The 17906-nt window shown below is 40.0% G+C and overlaps 1 protein-coding gene across 1 annotated transcript in view; it reads right to left on the reverse strand.

Moving 5' to 3' along the window:
* The window catches only part of ankrd55 (ankyrin repeat domain 55), a 70114-nt gene that overhangs the window by 12568 nt on the left and 39640 nt on the right, over nucleotides 1-17906 (reverse strand). The window contains exons 5-9 of the mRNA XM_055634538.1: nucleotides 15939-15999; nucleotides 13316-13444; nucleotides 11448-11632; nucleotides 7204-7371; nucleotides 2033-2697 (exon numbers count right to left, since the gene is read on the reverse strand). Coding sequence (XP_055490513.1) covers nucleotides 2033-2697; nucleotides 7204-7371; nucleotides 11448-11632; nucleotides 13316-13444; nucleotides 15939-15999 — 1208 coding nt within the window. The remainder of the gene's footprint in view (nucleotides 1-2032; nucleotides 2698-7203; nucleotides 7372-11447; nucleotides 11633-13315; nucleotides 13445-15938; nucleotides 16000-17906) is intronic.

Raw genomic sequence — 17906 nt, forward strand, 5'->3', positions numbered from 1 at the left:
GAATGGATGCATTGTCATAAAGAAGACTGGCAAGTTTTTTCTGTACTTGTGTCTGTTACGGTGGTAGTGAGAGTTGAATATGTTGCATTCTGGAGTAGTTCCTGAGGATTGGAGGGTAGCTAATCTAACCCCACTTTTGAAAAAGGGAAGGAAAGAAAAAACGGGGAATTACAGACCAGTTAGTCTAACATCGGTAGTGGGGAAACTGCTAGAGTCAGTTATTGAAGATGGGATAGCAGCACATTTGGAAAGTGGTGAAATCATTGGACAAAGTCAGCATGGATTTACGAAAGGTAAATCATGTCTGACGAATCTTATAGAATTTTTAGAGGATGTAACTAGTAGAGTGGATAAGGGAGAACCAGTGGATGTGTTATATCTGGACTTTCAGAAGGCTTTCGACAAGGTCCCACATAAGAGATTAGTATACAAACTTAAAGCACACGGTATTGGGGGTTCAGTATTGATGTGGATAGAGAACTGGCTAGCAAACAGGAAGCAAAGAGTAGGAGTAAATGGGTCATTTTCAGAATGGCAGGGAGTGACTAGTGGGGTACCGCAAGGCTCAGTGCTGGGACCCCAGCTATTTATAATATATATTAATGATTTGGACGAGGGAATTGAATGCAACATCTCCAAGTTTGCGGATGACACGAAGCTGGGGGGCAGTGTTAGCTGTGAGGAGGATGCTAGGAGGCTGCAAGGTGACTTGGATAGGCTGGGTAAGTGGGCAAATGCATGGCAGATGCAGTAAAATGTGGATAAATATGAGGTTATCCACTTTGGTGGCAAAAACAGGAAAGTAGACTATTATCTAAATGGTGGCCGATTCGGAAAAGGGGAGATGCAATGAGACCTGGGTGTCATGGTATACCAGGCATTGAAAGTAGGCATGCAGGTGCAGCAGGCAGTGAAAAAAGTGAATGGTATGTTAGCATTCATAGCAAAAGGATTTGAGTATAGGAGGAGGAAGGTTCTACTGCAGTTGTACATGGTATTGGTGAGACCACACCTGGAATATTGAGTACAGTTTTGGTCTCCAAATCTGAGGAAAGACATTCTTGCCTTAGAGGGAGTACAGAGAAGGTTCACCAGACTGATTCCTGGGATGTCAGGACTTTCATATGAAGAAAGACTGGATAGACTCGGTTTGTACTCGCTAGAATTTAGAAGATTGAGGGGGGATCTTATAGAAACTTATAAAATTCTTAGGGGGTTGGACAGGCTAGATGCAGGAAGATTGTTCCCGATGTTGGGGAAGTCCAGGACAAGGGGTCATAGTTTAAGGATAAAGGGTAAATCCTTTAGGACCGAGATGAGAAAAACATTTTTCACACAGAGAGTGGTGAGTCTCTGGAACTCTCTGCCACAGAAGGTAGTTGAGGCCAGTTTATTGGCTATATTTAAGAGGGAGTTAGATGTGGCCCTTGTGGCTAAGGGGATCAGGGGGCATGGAGAGAAGGCAGGTACAGGAGACTGAGTTGGATGATCAGCCATGATCATATTGAATGGTGGTACAGGCTCGAAGGGCCAAATGGCCTACTCCTGCACCTATTTTCTATGTTTCTATGAGTTTTGTGATATATCTGAGGGTTAGGTCACTATCCTTGGCAATGAGTAAAAGCAAAGGCATTTTCTTTAGTATGGGGCCGTTCACAGTAAATCACTCCTGGCTCTAGAAATCTGTCAAATATTCTTGGTCACTCTTCAGCAATTGAAGATATCACACTGCAGTTCTTGGATGATTATCAGCATTGGTGCAAATGAGTAGTAAACATCCCTTTCAGAGCATTGATGTTAATTAGCATGGAATCAGTTTGTCAGATAGACTGGGAGATAAAGGTGTGGGCTCCTCGTGAAAAGTTGTGTTAGTGCACTTGTTGAAGTGCAGAGAGATTTTTCTAAACCTGTAGCGTTCATCTGTTAGTAACAGGTTTATCTACATTACATTGTACCATTTAAATGCATGAACAGTTTTGAGATATAGTGCTATTTGAAGTCAATAATTTTAATACAATATTTTAAGAATTACCTTTAGGATTGCTGTGTAAGTAGGGAAGGTGAGGATGCTGTGAGAGTTCCATATGTTTGGCCCTTTCTTGCAGAAAAACTTCCAACAACTTTGCTGAAGGAGGAGCAGTCCATGCTTTGTGAGGCAAAATATGATTGGTATCTTTAGCCCAAAGACCATCCAAAATTTGTTGAGCACTGGTTCGATTCACAAACAAGTCATGTTCACTGCGGCTCTTTTGAGATCTGTGCGCAAAATGATGTGTACTAGGTTTACTATCTGCGTCGTGAATCATACAAGGTGAATTTGAAAACAGAGGATAGTTACGCATTGGTGGTGGAAGGCTCTCTGTCTGTATAGGGGGAAGACTTTTATATATTTGGTTTTTGTTTGAAGGCCGGCATTTTCGAATTGTAAGCTCTGCAGTTGTTTTCCTCAGTCTATTCTCTTGTACCCGCTTTTCCAGGTCATCACAATTTTTGGGATCCAAAATGCAATCAAAAGTTGTTATGATCTCATCAACTTCAGAAGTTTCATCTCTCAGACATTTGTCCTTGTTTTTATCTTTCCGAGTGATTTTTTGCTCATCTTTTTTCTTCTTACAGGAGAATATCTGGTTCAAAACACTAAAACGTCCCTCCTTCTTCTTTGTGCTTTGAGCAGATTGCTGTCTTGTAGGGTCAGATCTGTGGTAAATAATAACATTTGCAAGAATTTTTAAATTGATTTTATTAAATTCTTAATTTGACTATTATTTAAAACATTAAGTAACCATTGATTTTATGGATTTTTTGTAATGTTTAGTTTCATACTATGTTATTGTTTGATCATTGGCGAGAGACATACATCATGTTTTTTATAGTTTTCTTCCCTGTATTTAGTTTGTTACTTTAAATGAATTATTTTTACATTTTTTATTACTATATATTTTGAAGCCTGTTCACAGTTACTGATTTGCTTATTTGATATAGTTACCGACCAAGTGCATTTTGTACCGGAAAATGCTCATGTGTGCTGATTTTATGTGAAGGGATTAATGTTACCATTAGTGTTCTGAGGGGCATGTTACTTTGTACATTTTATTCTTACTTGAGTTGTAAATTCAACTGGGCTAGCTTTCATTTGAGGACCAATTGTAGCTTTAGCCATTTAGTTCATTTTTCGGTGTTGGTTGCAAAAAACTTATCAGCCGGAATAATATGTTCTCCTATGTGAATAAAACCATATCATTCTCCAAAGATTCTCTATTTTTCACCAGGGATGATTTTAATTTGGACATTCAAAGGTGGTGGAAGAAACTTGTAACTTCTCAAGCTATTCAGCCATTACATTGGTGAGAACAAAGATAGATTAGACAATCGTTTTGCTGAACACTTGCATTCTGCTAACCATTTAAAATCTCCTTCCCTTTCCTATACCAATCTTTCTACCCATGGCTTCCTCCTTTGCCAGAGCGAGGCCCTGCGCTAACTGGAAGAACACACCTCATATTCCATTTGGGAAGCTTACAACCCAACGGTTTTAACATTGATTTCTCCAATTTCCCACTTGCTCTCTCTTTCCCTTAACCTTCATCCCAGGATACACAAATTGCACTTATTTCCACCACCCAAGTCATCCTGCTCCTTTCCCCTCGTCATCCTCCATCTCCAAGTCCCATAATTACCTTTTTATCTTCCCACTTTTCTCTCCCCACTTGTGCATGTCCACACATATTCCCCCCTTTGCATTCACATTTAACAATTTACTTATCTGTCGCTCTCTTGTTTCCTTTTCACATCTAGCCTTTGTTACATACTCCACCAATCTGCCATTCATCACTTGTATCTGCACCTGGAGTATCGTGTGTAATTTTGGTCTCCTAATTTGAGGAAGGACATTATTGCTATTGAGGGAGTGCAGCGTAGGTTCACCAGGTTAATTCTCGGGTTGGCGGGACTGACATATGATGTCAACTGGGCTTGTATTCGCTGGAATTTAGAAGGATGAGAGGATATCTTATAGAAACATATAAAATTCTTAGAGGATTGGACAGGGCAGATGCAGGAAAAATGTTCCCGATTGTGGGGGAGTCAAGAACCAGGGGTCACAGTTTAAGAATAAGGGGTAGGCCATTTAGGACTGAGATGAGGAAAATCCTTTTCACCCAGAGAGTTGTGAATCTGTGGAATTCTCTGCCACAGAAGGCAGTGGAGGCCAATTCACTCGATGTTTTCAAGAGGGAGATAGATTTAGCTCTTATGGCTAAGGGAATCAAGGGATATGGGGGAAAAAGCCAGAACGTGGTACAGATTTTGAATGATCAACAATGATCATATTGAATGGCGGTGCTGGCTTGAAGGGCCAAATGGCCCACTCCTGCACCTATTTTCTATGTTTCTATGTTATGTATCCATCTATCACTTGCCCCACCTCCACCCCACCTTATTCTCCCTTTCCTGCTTTCCGCCACCAGTTACATAGGGCTGATGAAGGATCCCAACCCAAAACGTCATCTGTCTATTCCCTCCACAGATGCTGCCTGACACGCTGAGTTCCTTCAGCCTTTTGTTGTTTGATGAAAGAATCATCCTATTCGCCTTGGAAGAGCATTGTTCACAATGTTTTGGCAGCTTTAGAGCACAGAATTCTTCCTGACATCCTGAATTTGACATTCTCTGCAAAATCAAACTGATTTGACCAATCAATTTAAATAATCCTTAGAGGTGGCAAAATAGGAAGTAAAAGAAGGAAATTTAAATTGTACTTAAACGTTATATAGAACGCAAGGTAATGATTGGGATATCTGCACGGGACTAATGCAGAAATTTAAACAGGAAGGCACTATTTTAACTTTAATTTTAAAAAATGGCAGAAATTAATTTTCTTGTTTTAAAATTAAATTTTCATTGTCTGTGAAGTGTTTCACTATGATTGTAACCTACTGTGATGCTATAAACTCAACTGAAAAATAAACTTAATTGTGTTTTATTTTTCTTGTTCAATTATGCAAGGCAATTAATTTATTTATGCCTTTATAGTGTTTTCATTCATGGTTACATTGTTGGAGACTTAAATAGTGCATCAATTGGAGGAGAAAGGAAACACAATACCATATACCATATCAACAATGCATGTTTGATCAGATGCTTCGACATGAGTATAGTGGGAAAGCTATGTGGTAAAAATTACAAAGAAGATTTAAGGGTAAGAATAGATTTCAAAGTGTAAATTTCTCACTGATTATACAGTGAAACCGCAACTCTGGGTTGAGAAGCAGAAAGAGATTCATGATGTTTGAACCTGGAGCTCTTTAAATTTGTTCAGTGGTTCAGGGTAGATAAGCAGAACTTATCTATAACCAGAACACTTCTGAGAACTTGCAAACTGTCAGATAAAATAATAGCAAGGATGTTTACTGCTATCTCACATGCACAGAATAGGAACGGTAGCAGTATAGTCATAGTCATAGAGCTATGTAGCACAGAAACAGACCCTTCAGCCCAGCCTATCAATGCTGGCCAAGTTGATAAACTAAATTAATCCTACTTTGTGCATTCCTTTGTATCCCTATCTAATTTCAGGTGCCAGAGGTTTTTAACCAGCAATAATGAGAAATATATCACAGCATGTTCTGGGCTATTATGAAATACATTTTGTTAAGCCTGAAGAAGGGTCTCAACCCGAAATGTCACCTATTCCTTTCCTCCAGAGATGCTGCCTGACCCGCTGAGTTACTCCAAGTTTTTTGTGTCTATCTTCGATAAGTTTCTTGGAGACATGTAAATTATGCTATTCTACCTGTTACTACTCAACTTGCCTAACTGTATTCTGGAAGAGGAAGGAGGAAGGGAAGTAGAAGGATAACCCATATTCAATAATATTTACAACTGACAAGTGAAGATGCTACTGACCAATCTACTTGTTGATTTATTTTAGGGTATTTTAATTATAGGGAGCATCCTGGTGTCCTAAAAATTCTATCTATGTATGCAATGATGTTTGTTTATGTTGTATCACTGCACAGGTTGTAGAACTTCTGCCTCACAGCGTCAGAGACCTGGGTTCAATCCTGACATTGGATGCTGTTGTTGTTGTGGAGTTTGCACGTTCTCCTGTGACCCCATGGGTTTTCTCCAGGTTTCGTTTTTTTTTTTAGTTTAGTGATACAGCTCGGAAACAGGCCCTTCGGCCCACCAGGACCACACCGACCGGCGATCCCCGCCCATTAACACTATCCTGCACACACTAGGGACAATTTTACACAAACACGAAGCCAATTAACCTACATACCTGTACATCTTTGGAGTGTGGGAATAAACTGAAGATCCCGGAGAAAACCCACGCAATCACAAGGATAACGTACAAACTCCGTACAGACAGCACCCATAGCTGGGTATCTGGCGCTGCAAGCGCTGTAAAGCACCAACTCTACCGCTGCGCCACCGAGGCCGGTTTCTTCCCACATCTCAAAGATGTGAGAGTTTGTAAGTTAATTTGTATCTATAAATTGACCCGAATGTGTAGGGAATGGATACAAAAGTGGGATAATATAGTGTGAATGGGTGATTGATTGTTGACATGGGTCACAGGGCCGGTTTCCATGCTGTATCTAGCAATCAATCAATTTAATTTAATTTAATTTATTTTTTAAGCTGGTATTATTACCACAGGATAACTAATTAACACATTTTCATAGTAACTTTATAATATAATTATTACTGGGAAAAAGTTAGCATTAGTCCTTGCAATTAGTGTCGCCTTTGTAGCATCATTTTTATTCTTCAGTTTATCTTGTATCCTGGTGGTTTGTCTTTTGAATAGAGTTATTTGCATGATGTTGAACATGACCTATCAGACTTTGTTTCCAACATTGCCCTAAAAGCTGTCCATAATTCTGCAATAATTAGCACAACACATGCAGTCTCATCTGAAAATAGTACGGCTTTTGAGAGAGATGAGCTAACCTGATCATTAGTTTGAATACTATCCTTTATTTAGCCTGATAGATTCACTTTTTGTGTTATACCGTAAGTTACTTAATTCAATTCACCAAAGCTAAAAAACGTTGAGTTGAAAAATACAGAAAAGCTGCAATCTTTCATTTGAACATATTTATACTGTAGCCAGGTGGTACTCTAGATCAGGGGCAATGTATTATTTATCCAACATGCTCTTCACACAAATAATTGATAGGTTTCTGTGCAACCCACCTATTCTCCTGTGAAAACAGCTTGACACATGCTGTGTGCCCACAGTACATTGCATATGTTAAAGGAGTGTTTTCATTGATATCTCTTGGACTGCTATCCACGCCTAGCTCTATCAAAGATCGCACACAGTCTGCCTTCCCAGCAGCAGCAGCCCAATGAAGTGGTGTCCTGGGGAAATGATAACACATATCAAAAAGGCAACATATTTTACCCCTTGTTAGTAAATACCATTGATTCTTAATACACATATCAACAATGCATGTTTGATCAGATGCTTCGACATGAGTATAGTGGGAAAGCTATGTGGTAAAAATTACAAAGAAGATTTAAGGGTAAGAATAGATTTCAAAGTGTAAATTTCTCACTGATTATACAGTGAAACTGCAACTCTGGGTTGAGAAGCAGAAAGAGATTCATGATGTTTGAACCTGGAGCTCTTTAAATTTGTTCAGAGGTTCAGGGTAGATAAGCAGAACTTATCTATAACCAGAACACTTCTGAGAACTTGCAAACTGTCAGATAAAATAATAGCAAGGATGTTTACTGCTATCTCACATGCACAGAATAGGAACGGTAGCAGTATAGTCATAGTCATAGAGTTATGTAGCACAGAAACAGACCCTTCAGCCCAGCCTATCAATGCTGGCCAAGTTGATAAACTAAATTAATCCTACTTGCCTGCACTTGGACCACCTTCTTTCAAATCTTTCTTATCGATCTACCACCCACTGTATGAAAAGGTTAACCCACGGGTCCTAATTAAAATTTCCCCCTCTCACTTTAAACCAATGTCCTTCAATTTTAGACTCTCCTACCCTGGGAACTGCATACATTTATTTAAAAAAGTAAGGTAATTTGGAATACATGTTCTAAGGTTACGAATGCACTATCACCAAATTTTCAATCTATAAATCATAATGTGCTTTAGTATAAAGCTGGCAAATGAAACTAAACGTTTTCAATGTTCCAAAAGAGCGATTATGCCTCTGCTATTTATGGAATCCTCTTCTGCACTAATTGATAGTAATGTCTAATGACATACAACAATAACCTAGAATGGAAATCATTAAATGCTAAAAGCTCTAGAATAGTCTGTAGACACGATAGAAAGCTATATTATTGCAACTTGTTTTTTTTGTTAAATTGTTATTTATTATTTTGCTGAAATGGGCAATAATGGTTATAATGCAGTCCAATTTGTTTGCTCATCATCTCTTTCTGTTTATGAAACAGAGATTATATGTTGCTTGACATCTGTATTTTGATCCCTTATGCTGATATAACCATTTACTAAGAAATGGGCAAAAACAGATTCCTTTGTCGTGTTTCATAACAGCCGATGTCTCAGGTTTTCTGCACAGCTGCCTGATGAATAAAAAGTATTCACAGTGAGGGTGATGCTTTTACTCTCATCCATAAACACTCTTCCTCTGATTTTTCCATTCTCACAGTATTACATAGAAAAATTAAGCTCTCTAACAAATGTATTTCAACATTAAGAAATGTTCCATCAGCCCATCACCATTAACGGCGAGACAGTGGAGGCTGTGCAGAATATCAGGTACCTCGGGGTCAACATCAGCCACGACCTGACCTGGACCGTCAACATTACGGCGAAGGCCAAGAAAGGACTTCAAAGGCTTCACTTCCTGAGGTGCTTGAAGAGGGCACGTCTCCCACAACAGCAGGGTGAGCTTCTCAGCCATCGAGTCAGTTCTCACATACTGCATCACAGTATGGTACTCTGGCTGCACCGCAGAGAACAGGAAAGCTCTCCAACGCGTCATTAAGACTGCTGAGAGGATCACTGGCACCCAGCTCCCCAGACTGGAGGACATCTACCGGACCCGCTACATCCGGAGGGTCAAGGCCATCATTAGAGACAGCACACACCCTGGACACTGCCTCTTCACCCCCCTGCCCTCAGGAAGACGATACAGGACACTGAGCGCCCGCATGACAAGACTAAAAAACAGCTTCTACCATAGAGCTGTGACACTACTGAAATCTATCCCCCTCCCACACTGATTCCCCCCCTCTCTCTCACACACCCGCCCATACTCCTATATGTTTATAGTCTAATTTTTTTAATAGTTCTTTTTTAAACGTATTTTATACTCATATTCCTGTGCAGCTGGAGGACTGCTCCAACAAAATTTCTGGGTTTTGTACAATGACAATAAAGATTATTATTATTAAGAGTATATATAATTAAAAAATTAAGCTGTTGTCCATCAAGTTAAAATACCAAATTTTATATACTACCTCGCAGGAAGTTCTGAAGTGCTTCTTAGTTAATGTCATTTCAAAAAAATATGGTCTCTGCTGAACTGTAAGATTTTCACTCTGTAATTCTTAATAGTAAACCTGATTTTGGAATGTTGGTTGTGAGATAACTATTAGATGGGACACAAAGAGAACTTCCCCAGCTCTTTATTCAATTAATGCAGTGGGATATTTTATGTTGGCATAAACGCATTGTAAGGACCACAGCAGAATCTTGCAAAGGAAGCCACCTCCAATGAGCAATGCTGAAAGTTGACTGGGTGTTTATGTCTTTGAGGTGAATCAAAGATGAAACTGTTATTACTAGGCAAAGCTTGACATTATGATCTCAGCTTTTATGAAGGAAAGGTGGATATGATGCATGCAAGCCTCAAACCAAAAGCCAACCTTAACTGGCAAAACTCTTTACACTAATTTGCACTGGAGTTTTAACTAAAGCTGGTCAACTCCATTACCTGGCTGGTGAGGAATTTGAGGAAGGACATTCTTGCTATTGAGGGAGTGCAGCGTAGGTTCACAAGGTTAATTCCTGGGATGGCGGGACTGGCATATGCTGAGAGAATGGAGCGGCTGGGCTTGTACACTCTGGAATTTAGAAGGATGAGAGGATATCTTATTGAAACATATAAGATTATTAAGGGTTTGGACATGCTAGAGGCAGGAAACATGTTCCCGAAGTTGGGGGAGTCCAGAACCAGGGTCCACAGTTTAAGAATAAGGGGTAAGCCATTTAGAACCGAGACGAGGAAACACTTTTTCACACGGAGAGTTGTGAATCTGTGGAATTCTCTGCCTCAGAGGGCGGTGGAGGCCGGTTCTCTGGATACTTTCAAGAGAGAGCTAGATAGGGCTCTTAAAGATAACGGAGTCAGGGGATATGGGGAGAAGGCAGGAACAGGGTACTGATTGTGGATGATTAGCCATGTTCACATTGAATGGCGGTGCTGGCTCGAAGAGCCGTATGGCCTACTCCTGCACCTATTGTCTATTGAGGGGAATAGAACATTACTGCAATTGCGGACCTGGGGTACTAGGTAAAGTTGACCAAGTGGTAAATGAAGGATGAATGGGAGCGAAGGTGATTTGGAGATGATTCAGCCAACCTTGAAATAAGAACCCCCAACCTTATTCCCTCAAAGACACTTCCTATAGGCATCCTATTCGCTCATTGATGCCTTCCTTTTTCACACAGAGAGTGGTGAATCTCTGGAACACTCTGCCACAGAAGGTTGTTGAGGCCAGTTCATTGGCTATATTTAAGAGGGAGTTAGATGTGGCCCTTGTGGCTAAAGGGATCAGGGGGTATGGAGAGAAGGCAGGTACGGGATATTGAGTTGGATGATCAGCCATGATCATATTGAATGGCGGTGCAGGCTCGAAGGGCCGAATGGCCTTCTCCTGCACCTATTTTCCATGTTTCTATGTTTCGTAAATGGACATACTAGGAAACCATCAACGATGAATTGTTTCTTTCATTTTCTCTCATATTATTTGTTCCCTTTTTAATTTCTGTAAGATTGGACATGTTGATATCAGGGCATCAACTTTAGTGATCAATTCTCTGATTTGCAAAAGTATGCCTTCGACTAAATAGCAACTGCATGACCCTATATTAGAAATTTTGCTCAAATAAAACCTTAAAGAAACTGAAAAAAGAGTACCTTCCATTCTGCTTTCTTTTTTGTTTAAATATAAATAACAAAATAAATGGATTTGTGCATGTGTGTTATTAATAAGGCATTTGGCAACACAATTTACTTTATACTGCCTAATAAAGGCAAAGGTGGTAGTAGTTCAGGAAATATTAGTATGTTTGATAGTCCTGGGATAGTTCTGGTTCATGTATCCTTAAATGCATAGTATGTAACTTTTGTGCTGATATAATTATATATGGATTTTCCTACAAATTACACAAACACAAGATATGACATCCCATGGAATAGTTATAGTTATAGTACCTGTCATCCACATCAAGTGATTGCAGATTGCACTCTGGTATTCTTGCAAGTTCATAGATGATATCACTGTACCCGGCTGCTGCTGCTATATGAACACTGGTCTTTCCATTTTCATCATCATAGTTTATTATAGATGGGGTCAGGTGATGATCCAAAATTATAGAAGTCATGATTCTATTCCCACTCTGGTGAAAAGGACAAAGGAAGAACATTGCAACATTCAACAGTGATGGTAGTCTTCCATTTTCTGATATTATGAGCTGGGGTAGAATCAACAAAGTAGAATTGATAAAAAATATATAGAAACATAGAAAATAGGTGCAGGAGTAGGCCTTCGAGCCTGCACCGCCATTCAATATGATCATGGCTGATCATCCAACTATATATCCCGTACCTGCCTTCTCTCCATATCCCCTGTTCCCTTTAACCACAAGGGCCACATCTAACTCCCTCTTAAATATAGCCAAGAACTGGCCTCAACTACCTTCTGTGGCAGAGAATTCGAGAGATTCACCACTCTCTCTGTGAAAAATGTTTTTCTCATCGCGGTCCTAAAATATTTCCCCCTTATCCTTAAACTGTGACCCCTTGTCCTGGACTTCCCCAACATCGAGAACAATCTTCCTGCATCTAGCCTGTCCAACCCCTTAAGAATTTTGTAAGTTTCTATAAGATCCCCCCAAATCCTCTAAATTCTAGTGAGTACAAACCGAGTCTATCCACTCTTGAGTGTATTGAGTGACATGTTAGACTGATATTATTCAGAAATGCTATTAGGTTATCTGCAAAGTCAATTATAATGCTTTCATTATTAAAAATACATTACAAATATTAACGTTTACACTCTCACCATGTCTTGTACCCAATAGTTGTTTGGCATAAAGCTTAGAGCTAAAAGAAAATCATAATATGCTACATTACAATTGCATCGCAACTTAGCACCAGAGGCTATTGGCTAATATTCAATTGGTTTTGAAGAGATTTTAGACAGTCTGAAAGTTATTCTTTTAAGACATAAAACAATTAATATGGATTATTGTGAATTATTAAGTTTGGCATGCAAAACAGAAAGGCAGAATATTACTTAAATGGTGATAAATTGAAAATAGTTGATGTCTTTGTACCCCTCTTACTGAAAGCAAACATGTAGAAACAAGGTACACAAAATTGCTGGTGAAACTCAGCGGGTGCAGCAGCATCTATGGAGCGAAGGAAATAGGCGACGTTTCGGGCCGAAACCCTTCTTCAGACCCCTGTAGAAACAAGGAATTGGTTTATAAAAAAAAGGACATAAAGTGCCGGATTAACTCAGCAGGTAAGACAGCATTTCTGGAATGCTGTTTTGGCTCGGAATTCTTCTTCTTAGAGCAAAAAGCAGGTGTAGAAAACAGTTAAGAAGCCAAATAACTATGTCGACCTTCATAATAACAGGATTTAAATACAGTGGCAAAGATTCTTCCAAAATTATGTGGGAACTTGGTGAGACCACATCAGGAGTATTATGTGTTCAACTTACTGAAGAAAGGATATGCATGTCCTGGAACGACTGCAATAACTGTTCACTAGATTAATTTCTGGGTTGACAGGGCTGGTACAAGAAGAGTGATTAGACCCATGTTCACTAGAATTTAGAATAATGAAAGTAGATAGAATGTAGCACAGGAGTAAGTCCTTTGCTGAGCAATGTCCATGTCAAACCTGATTCCATCCATTCCCTATATATCCATTTGCCTATGCAACAGTCAATCAATGAACTTAGGACCTGACCTTTTAGTTTCGTTCCAGATCATACCAGTTTATCCCTCCATATACTACTCGAGTGACCGGCTACTTAAGTAACTGAATATGATTTTAAAACATAATCTTACCTGCACTGCCCAGTGAAGGGCTGTTTTAAAGTCTTTATCAACCAAGGTTGGGTCAGCTCCTTTTTGTAATAAAGCCTGGACATGTTGTGGCCGGTTATGAAAAGCAGCCCAATGAAGTGGGGTCATACCCTGGAACATTAAGATATACGTGTTACAAACCAATAACAAGCTTTTTCATTGTCGTGTGTTGGGATTTTTTGGATGTGCCCCAAAATTATTATGATTGAGTTGTTATGAGTGTTTTTGCACAGTTTTAACATAATGAAGACTGCAATGTTATGAACTTGAAAATAAAGATCAAGTTTTCAAAGTTTTGCATGTTTATGTAACTTTTTTATAATTTTTTATTTTTCTCAAGCTAGTATATGCAGTTTAGGTTTTTCTGAAATGTAATCTTCAAGTGCTATTTTTCAGGCATCTATGATCATTCAGGCAGTAAGTCAAACAGTAAAGTATTGCACAAGACTTTGAGAGTCCATTGTTATTCGACTATGGACAGGCAAGGCCATCAGCAGAATCAAGGACCAGTTTCACCCGGGTCATTCCCTCTTCTCCCCTCTCCCATCAGGCAAGAGGTACAGAAGTTTGAAAACGCATACCTCCAGATTCAGGGATACTTTTATCAGGCAACTGAACCGTCTTCTCACCAGCTAGAGAGCAGTCCTGACCTCCCATCTACCTTATTGGGGACCTTCTAAGTATCTTTTATTGGACTTTATCTTGCACTAAATGTTAGACCCTTTATCCAGTATCTGCTCACTGTGGGAGGTTTACTTGTAATCATGCATAATCTTTTTGCTGACTGGATAGCTGACAACAAAAAGCTGTTCACTGTACCTTGGTGCATGTGGCAATAATAAACTAAACTAATCTTGTAGAATACTAACTGAATAAATTAAGCAAACTTCTTCCACATTTTAATTCCTTTGCTGCATAATTTTATATTATAGTATCTATATTACTAAATCTCTGATCTTGACCGCTTTTGGCCGACTGTGCTGCAATTTCCGACAGAACGCCGCCAACTACGGCCGTCATTTTTGTCCACCTCGCTCAGAGGTGGGCAAATCCTCCGCCGTATGAGTGCGGAGGATTTTTTCCGTCGATGAAAAATGAGAGATATATTAATGTTTTTACAAAATCCCCATTTCTCTCTGCCCCCCCCCCCCCCCCCCTGGTGGCAGGGGAGGGACTATAAAACCAGGAAGTGTCGTGCCTCACTCTGTCTCTGCCAGACCAGGAAGCGAGAAGGTCACGGCTCTCAGAGCAGCGAATAACACTGAACGCACGTCTACTCCGCGGTGAGTCCCCTTGATGCGGCTGTAAAGTGGCTGCAGCCCTTTTAAAAAAGTTTGTGTTCACAAAATGAATTTTTTTTGTCGGGTGTCTGCAGCCCAATTGTTTGCCTCGCCTTTTTGACAAGTTTGTGTTCAGAAGATGAATTTTGGTTGTCGGGTGTCTGCAGCCCAATTGTTTGTCTCGCCTTTTTTTTAACAAGTTTGTGTTCACAAAATGAATTTTGTTTGTCAGGTGTCTGCAGCCCAAGTGTTTGCCTCGCCTTTTTAACAAGTTTGTGTTCACAAAATGAATTTTGGTTGTCGGGTGTCTGCAGCCCAATTGTTTGCCTCGCCTTTTTTTTAACAAGTTTGTGTTCACAAAATGAATTTTGGTTGTCGGGTGGCTGCAGCCCAATTGTTTGCCTCGCCTTTTTTTTTAACAAGTTTGTGTTCACAAAATGAATTTTGGTTGTCGGATGGCTGCAGCCCAATTGTTTGCCTTGGCTTGGCTTTTAAAATCGTTGCAACAGTTGGATGCCTGCCCCAGCATCCATACGGCCCACAATGTCTATACTTGCCCTCTGGAAACCAGTACCTTCAGCCCGCAACACCCATACTAGCGCAATAGACAGCTCCCCCCCCCCCACTGGCGAGCAGTATTGGAATTGGTGGAGAGGTGGAATATTACGTTGGTGACCATCCCTCCCGTGTGATGCTGGGACCCAACGGGTCCCACTTAGTCTAGTTGAAAATACAAGTTGACATGGCAAAAAGCATTGGAGCTATAGGCTGAGTGGATCATTCAACTAGATTTGTTTTAGACGTTGGGTGAAGACGGGAGTGAATGCCCAGTTACCTGATTCAATTCCTGGCAATGTCATTTTAAGCCGACGAGGTATGTAGCAAATGAAGAAACAGGTGAGGTTTTTAACTGAAGTCGCAAATAATGTGCTTTTCAGTACCAGAATTTCTGAATGAATATAAATTGTTCTGTAAAACATGACTGTATGTCATGTTGTCACTTGTGGGCGGAGCACCAAGGCAAATTCCTTGTATGTGAATACTTGGCCAATAAACTCATTCATTCATTCATTCATGCATTCATTCATTTGCTAGTACAACTCGTCTGTTTTATATATTATTCAAAAAATGTAGCACATTTTCTGAATAGTGCCCCAATCTTTCTTTTGAATTTATATTGTTCCTTCTGGTCACCTGTCTGATTTTGGAGAACTACAGATGACAGGATTTTAACGTTGTTAACATGGTTCTTATACATTAATAATTCACAGGTATTTATTGGACCAATGTAAATAACGTTAAAAATAAATCACATTTACACTCACCTCATTGTCTTGGTGGTTTATTTCACACATAGTAGTTTGCTGCAACAGCAGACCTAAGAGTCTAGAGCAAATAAAATATAGTTTTTAAACAAATTATTACAACAGACAGTAATTTATGTGTTCATTTGTGGATTTCAAAGGCATCATTTCTTACAATTGGAAGAAGTAGAGTTAATGTGTAGGAAGGAACTGTAGCTGCTGGTTTATACCATAGATAGACACAAAATGCTGGAGTAAAGCAACGGGTCAGGCAACATATCTGGAGAAAAATAATTGGTGAAATTTCGGGTCTGAACCCTTTTCCAAGGATACTGCCTGACTGAGTTACTCCAGCAGTGTCTATTGTGTCTATCTTTGCAATTAGTGTATCTTATTTATAAAAAATGTTCCTACATATATATTTAAAACCTGGATACTAGTTACAATACTAGATTTTGCTGGAACAAGCATATTTGCCAGATATAAAACTGTTCTCCATTTTTTGTACAACATTGTTGAAGAAATTTGCACAAATATTGGATGTTCTGATTTAGTTGTGGGAAGAATCTTCTTGAGAGTGCTACACGGATGAAAGCTCAGATGTAGAAACAAGGAACTGCAGATGCTGCTTTACAAATAAAAACACAAAGTGCTGGAGTAGCTCAGCGGGTCAGGCAGCATAACAGGACACTAATTGCTGGAGTAACTCAGCGGGTAGGCAGCATCTGTGGAGAACATGGATAGCTGACATTTCGGGTTGGGACCTTTCTTCACACTGAAAGCTCCCTGCATATCGAATAAACCACAGTGACAATATGATCCCAGGGGAAAATCAAACCCTTTATGCTTATTTCAGACCAGATGTAGAAATAAAGATTCCACCCCATCTGTTGGATATTATAATTGAGGCAAGTTAATTGCAGCATTATTTTTGTCCATGGATCTTTCCTATATCCAAACATCAGAATCTACATTGGTTTTCTGGACTGTATAGACAATTGGATCTTGACAGCTAGGGTGCCTTTCCATGCCAAGATTATTCTGGAAATCGCATTCATTCATAGAATAGGAAAGCAGCAATGTATGCTGAAGATTTGCCAACAACTGTTCTGCATCTTTAGTTGCTGGGACATACGAGTTTCAAGCAGGCACAGTGTTTTCAATATCCAGAAGCACAGGGGAGCTCTCCATTGTGCCTTGAAACATGGCCACTGGGAGAGGATGCAAGTAGAAATTATGTGTGAGGGATTATGACCCTCCCTCTCCCTGGAATTTTCTTGACCAATGTACTATCCCTAGAAAATAGTGTTGGGTGACCTGAGGGCAAGACTGTTTTACCAAAGGGTCATGAGGGAATCTTGTACTCAGTTTTGCAGAAACGTGACTTACCCCCAGCTCTCCAGATTCGAGCCTTCAGCACAAATGTTTCTTGATCATTTGTATGGACTGGACGGCATAATCTACCGATTCTACTTCATGGTAAACTTTTCACGGTGCATGAACATGGTGGTCTTGTACAACTACTACTCTCGCCTCCAGGAACATCTAGAAGTGAAGCCATCCCTCTTCATTCCGTCTTCATGCCAACAGTCTACATCCTGCCACCGGCAGACGTTTGACAAGCACTAGAGGAGCTGCTCTACATGGTCAACAAACATCACATGATGCAACCCGATGCCTTCTCCATCATAGCCAACAAGTGGCTGAAAGAGGGTTGAGTTGGGAGCACAACATCCAAGGATACACATGCTATTGCAAAGACAGGCGGGCGAGCTGTTGTATTCGAGGGCTAAATAACTCACAAACTACACTTGGTGTACAGAACCCAAAGTGCATTTATTACAAGCCAAACATGACTACTGCTAAAACCCTGCAGATCTCCCAGGGACACTCCCTGAGGAAACCTTCATTACGAGACAGAGCCCTCTAGTGGTGACTCCAGGACACAACATGGGCAGAGGGGGTGGGGTGGTCCTGCTGGTAAGGAAT

Source organism: Leucoraja erinacea, chromosome 1 (genome assembly GCF_028641065.1).
Source record: "Leucoraja erinacea ecotype New England chromosome 1, Leri_hhj_1, whole genome shotgun sequence".
NCBI lineage: Eukaryota > Metazoa > Chordata > Chondrichthyes > Rajiformes > Rajidae > Leucoraja > Leucoraja erinaceus.